The sequence below is a fragment of the Pygoscelis adeliae genome, unplaced genomic scaffold, assembly GCF_000699105.1.
Source record: "Pygoscelis adeliae isolate BGI_AS28 unplaced genomic scaffold, ASM69910v1 Scaffold14, whole genome shotgun sequence".
NCBI lineage: Eukaryota > Metazoa > Chordata > Aves > Sphenisciformes > Spheniscidae > Pygoscelis > Pygoscelis adeliae.
Genome location: NW_008825109.1, coordinates 3,045,502 through 3,051,501, shown reverse-complemented (window position 1 = coordinate 3,051,501; position 6,000 = coordinate 3,045,502). Strand labels below are relative to the sequence as shown.

Sequence of the window (6,000 nt, the reverse complement as noted above, 5' to 3'; positions counted from 1 at the left end):
GTTACAGCACAGTGGTAGAATATATGTGATATACTTCAGTATATAGTTGAAGAAGATACCTCATTCTCCTTTTCTGCTACTCTCTTACCAACTGTTCTGTTTGAAATTTTTTGATGAAATAGGGTTTTTTGGAAAATGCACACTCATCAGATACTCAAGTTTTGTATATTAGTACATTGATTTCAACAAACTTCTAATGAAACACAAGAATAACAGCCAGGACCGTGTCAGATGGGGCTTCCAGGGTCATTTTCAATACAACATTTCACATACATTCTTCACTTAGAAGTTAAATCTATGTTGTGGCTGCCCATAACAATTTTTGACTTCTTTTTTATATTGCTGTGAACTTTCTAAGTGTAAGAGGGAGCTGAAAGAGAACTGGATAAGTGTGTGAATCAAATCAATAACCATCAACTGATCAAACAATGTCTTTAGTATGATTTGTAACAAGTGTGAGAAAACTGGTGCTTACAGTTAGAAATTCTCACAAGAATAAATGAATAACTTAAGACAGGACCAGTATGCAGCAGGGTGGCAGCAGGGTGGCCGCTTCAGTTAAAACAGCTTTAAGAGCTGTTTAACATCAGGGAGCCATACAAATAAACATATGCAGAAACAGAGTTATGGTATTAGTAATCCATTATAAAAATATCTTTACTGATTTGTTCATGCAATAATGTTTCAACATTACAGTATTTCATAAGAAATAAATAGAAATTTATGAATACCATTTCAGATACTCCCTTGGCTAAGAACTCTCAATTCTCAAATGTGAAATTAAAGCTAAATGTAACTGGTAATTAAATGTAACTGGTTTAGTGGTAACTAAAATGAGATCACAGCTTCCAGGCTTCAAGTTCAGTTTCTCCAGAGCTGTTATACATCCTGTGGAAAATTTTTCTATCTTTTGTAGTAGAGCTCTGTTGTGATGGTGTGAGGAAGTTATGCTACACATGTTAGCCAAAGGTATGAATGTGACTGAACATGAAGTATTTCTGTCCTGTTGGAATGTGAGCGGTCAGGTGCATCTGACCAAAACGGAAACTGGAAACTGGTATGGTGGCTAGCTGGAGAGCCTGTATCCTTCCATTTATTGGAAGGAGTAAGAAAATACTAAAATGAAAGAATTCTGCAGTGTATGTATTTAATAGGCTATCGGATGGTTTGTAGTACTGGGAGTGAAGTAGAGAGCCAGACTGCCGGTGTGAACTTGCCTATCTCAGTAGTGCATGAAAATCACTGCTGTTTAAAAACTCTTTTGCAAACAGTGTGAAATGAGTTGAGCAGCTAGACTCCTCTCCCATGGAAACGTGTCCATGTCACAGAAGTTTACTGTCTTGGGAACTCTTCCAAGTTAAAGAACAGCCCAGCACTGGACAAGCACAAAGACTGAACTGTCCTTCTCACTTCATAGTTAGCATATCTATGTCAATACTTTCATACAGCCCTAGGGTTTAACAGGATTTCAGTCACAAGTGCTGCCAATACAGAATTTATTTTCAACTAAAAGAACTTTTTATATCCTTTTCAGTGTATGTTAGAACAAGGTAGGATGGGTTCATTATCTCCTGGCAGGTGGAAGGAAATGGAGAAGGGAGAATAGGAGCAGAAACCTGAAGAAGCTGAAAAGGAGGTGGGCAGGTTGGCCGTGGTTCTTTTGGAGGAGGCTATGGGCAGATGAGTAAGATCAAGGATCACAGGACCTCCAAAGACCTGCCCATAGAAGCCAAAGACACATTGTTCAGACTATGGCAGTATGAGCGGCTTCATTTTTGCAGGCCAGACAAGAACCAGCGTGACTGGAGTATATTAGAAAACACCTGACTTGAAAGACCTGTTGGCTGCTGCCACTTAGAGTAATGAAGGAGCTGCTTTTTAAAGAGGAATACATCCTGAGAAGAGAGGAGCTGAAGAAGAAAACAATTCAATTTTTCAGCACTGAAACTGCCCCTAATCAGAAGAAAGTATTTGTAAATATCCTGGAAGACCTGAAAGAGAATCGAAAGGAGATTACTACCACAGAGTGCAGTTTATTTTACAAACATCTGCTTCCTTTATATTTGAAATTTGTGATTTATTCAGGTTGTGTTAAAACCACCACCAAGAATTTCTCATTTTTGGAGGTTTTCCAGCCCTGTCAAATTAACACTGCAGTGAGACAGAATGCATAAAGTTGTATTGCCACACATTGTTTTGTACCTCCTGTATGGAACCTCAGTCTGGAAACGAAATATATACATACATTTGAAGTAAAAACACTATAAGTATCTCCAGAAATACTGCATCTTTTGTTTGTTTGCACTGTTGTCATGAACTGCCTTGCAATTTTTACTATTTCTGGAATGTGAACTTGTTTATTATTACTTCATATTCAGTGATTGCTGTAACCTTTTCTTTTAGGCCTTGACCATTACCGCCCTGAGGTCTTTGAACACAGTAAAAAGTTACTGCTTCACCTTTTGATTGCATTGTCTTGCAATAGCAACTATCAAGCCATTGCATCAGTGCTTCTTCAGACCAGAGAGATGAATGAGACCAAGACTCTGACAGTACAACCAGCATACTTACCTGAATATCTTTATACAGGTAATAAAGCAAAAGAAGAAAAGAACACTGCATTATACTGTGAGGTTTTTGAAAGTAGGACGTCAAGGTTACTTTCCTAAAATATAACAGTTTCGATAAATTAAAGTGGTAAAGTGGCAAATATGAACAGTTCCCATTAATATTCATTCCATGGGAACTACCCTAGAGATGCACCCAAATTGTTATTAGATAACTTTTCATGATAGTGAGAAAGCTATCTGATGTAAGGCAAAATATATAATGTAGAATTTTAAACATTAATACAGCTAATAACGTCCTAACTTCCCCCTCAGGGAGCCAGGACTACTTTAAATGAGGGCAATCACTCCTCAGCCTTCAAAAGAAATGAATAAATAATTCCAACACAGGAAGAGCAGCAAGAATATGCAGCTCAGATTTTCCATTATTAAGTTAAATGTCACATGATATACACCCTCCTTTATATCACAGATACAATTAATTTCTATCCTGAAATCTGTTTCTGCATTAGAAGGCTTACTTCAGACCTCTGCTGAGACGGGTGTTCTATTAACTTTTAGCAATTTACCTGTTTTTAAGGGCTTGGTTGGGAACAGTTTGTAGAAAGCAGCTAGCTAGATTCACTATTATCATGTAGTATTAACTAAAAGCAAGCATACTGTTGAGATTTGAAGGAATCACAGAACCAGTGTAGAGTTATGGATTAGTTGTCTGGGAGAGGGTGAGGAACTTCACCATACAGTGAGAAATGAAGACGAGAGATAATCAAATTAGTGGCATTTCTGTGGTTCCTTAGGAATATAACCAAAAGTAATAAATAGTTTGGCTTTACAAAGAATATTACTTGATAACTGATTGTTATTTTTTTATGAGATACAAAAAAAATTTTAAAGGAGTGAGAAGAAGGGATATGTATTTCAGATCAAGAATTAATTTGGCCTTTTTAGGTTTCATTCTGAATAAAGTCCATGCAAAATTACCTTGCACATCAATTTTCCGTCTTGAGTTGTGTAGATCTCTTTTCCAATGCATGTCCATGAATTATTAAATACAGAATAAAATTCTTACATTAAAATTATATTATTGCTTTTCTGCCAAAATGAAAAACTGTTTTCATTCCTGTCTCTGAAAAACATAATTGGTACCCTGTGTCTGGGCCTCTTACGTCCACGAAGTTATCAAAACTACGTATTTGGATTCTTTTTTTATCAGCTAATATAAAGAGTGAGAGTGTGGGTGAATAGCTGTAGCAAAGAATCCTAATTGAAAATACTTCGGCTCAGGTTCATTCTATGTAATGTTAGGCAACTAAATTAAGAGTCTCCTGACCCGCAATGGATTTTGTCAGTAGAGAGGCCACTTCTGCTCCCAGCCTTCTCACAAGGCCAGTTTTTCTGTTGTATATACAGCCTAAGATGACTAGCAGTCTAACCTTAAGAAAACAGGTCTTAGTTTCCAATTCCAGCTCTGAAGTTGTGTGGCAAGCTTTTGATCTAGCAGAACTCTTACTCAGATGCTTAACCTTAATGCTGAAAATATTTAGTATGAGTAGTCCAGTGGTTACAGTTACTAAAGGTGTTGAACAGAAGCCTTAAACATTTGTGTCTCCATTTCCATTACATTTGTAAAACTAGGACAACATCATTGTCCTAAAAATTCCACCTTGCAGAGGTTTTTTGCCTCATCAGACTAGCCCAGAGAAGTGAGTTGAACTTTGCGTGCACTTAGCCAACTTCAGAATTCACTTTACAGAAAGACACAGTTCTGATTGTAAAATGCCATGAAACATATATTTTTCAAGAACTGTAGCCCTTGTGCAGTAAAAAAAAATACCTTGGCTTTGGTATTTTTCATTTTATATCGGATTCTACACATTTAGAAACAGAGTACCATTTTCACTCCCATTGGCATTTGAGGGTTGATATGTTCTGCAGGTTTTTGCCGTGTTTCCCAGCAGAAGGTTTCTGCTGCTGACTCTGAAAAGAGCTGCTTGGCAGATACTTTCATCTGTAATGCTGGCCCAACAGTGCATTCCATCTTTATCTCCTCCCTTTCTGCTGGCAGGTGGCTTTGACTTTCTGCGGGAATACCAGTCATCTCCGGTGCCAGACTCCGGCTTGAGTTCCAGCTCCACCTCCTCCAGTATCAGTCTGGGAGGCAGCAGTGGAAATCTCCCACAGATTACACAAGAGGTTGAGGACATGGACACTGCTGCTGAAACAGATGAGAAAGCAAACAAATTAATTGAGTTTCTGACAACCAGGTAATGGAGATAAGCAGAGGATACGTTCGTACTTGAAATGCATACTTTCATGTCTTCTCAACAATTATCTGTAGCAACTTAAAAGACTCAAAGGAAGATGACTGAGCTTTTATAGTAATTACAGACTCCCATTCCTCTTTTACTGATACTTACAGAGGTAGGTAGGTACTTAAAAGCACTACAGTGTCAGGAACAACAGAAAAAAATCTTCCCTGACAGGAATAAAATGTTTAATTGACTGATAGTAGTATGTTCAACAATGAACTAATGGAAGAAGACAGTTTTATTATTATAAAATTAGGTAGGAAGTGTACGGGGCATAGTGAATGGCCATGGTGAAACTAATATTAACTACCGACTACAGCCAGCAGATCCTAGGCACAATGTTAAATTAAAAACCAGGGATTTGTTTATGCTGCTCTCTAAATGCTATAACATATTTTAAAAGAGAGGTTTTGTAAAATACAGTGTAGGAATATTTACTTACTTGTATTTGGCTCATAAAATTCTGTTCAGTTGCATGTTTTACAGGCTATGGCCCTGGAAATATCTAATTGCCTTTACAGTTTATATATTTTAACTGATTACATTTATTTCAGATAACTCAAATTTTGCACTTTGTTTTGTATTTCTTTAAGGGCATTTGGTCCACTTTGGTGCCATGAAGATATCACACCCAAAAATCAGAACACCAAGAGTGCTGAACAGCTTACTAATTTTCTGCGCCATGTTGTATCTGTATTTAAAGACTCCAAGTCAGGTAGTAAATTTTTTTCCTTTCATAACTAAAAGAATATTCCCTCAAGGTCACACTGAATGTTTATCCTGTGACTTAGTAGGTCTGCTTATGCAGAAGCACAACATATTGTATGTCTTAACAAGGATGTATGACGTATGAAAGAATTGCTTTAAAAAAGTCATGTTAGACTGGACTGTTGCTGAATGTTAAATCGAACATTTCTTCAAAGCTGTTGGTAGAAAGCCTTTTGGTTGATAAAAGCTACCAGATAAAAGCTCCTCTATGTCCTGTTGGTAAAATACATCACAGTTACAAAGTAAACGTACTTTGTTAGATTTCTTCTGGCAATTAAAGTTTAGTTTTAATTTATTATGTTTTTAGAGCTTAGGAAATGTACTGATTGTATTTTGAAAACCAACACAGTCACTAA

General features: G+C 37.0%; 1 protein-coding gene across 1 annotated transcript in view; it reads left to right on the top strand.

Moving 5' to 3' along the window:
- Positions 1–6,000, top strand: part of FRY (furry homolog (Drosophila)) — a 153,591-nt gene that overhangs the window by 97,521 nt on the left and 50,070 nt on the right. Inside the window, exons 39-41 of the mRNA XM_009327862.1 lie at positions 2,404–2,589; positions 4,633–4,831; positions 5,470–5,591. Coding sequence (XP_009326137.1) covers positions 2,404–2,589; positions 4,633–4,831; positions 5,470–5,591 — 507 coding nt within the window. The remainder of the gene's footprint in view (positions 1–2,403; positions 2,590–4,632; positions 4,832–5,469; positions 5,592–6,000) is intronic.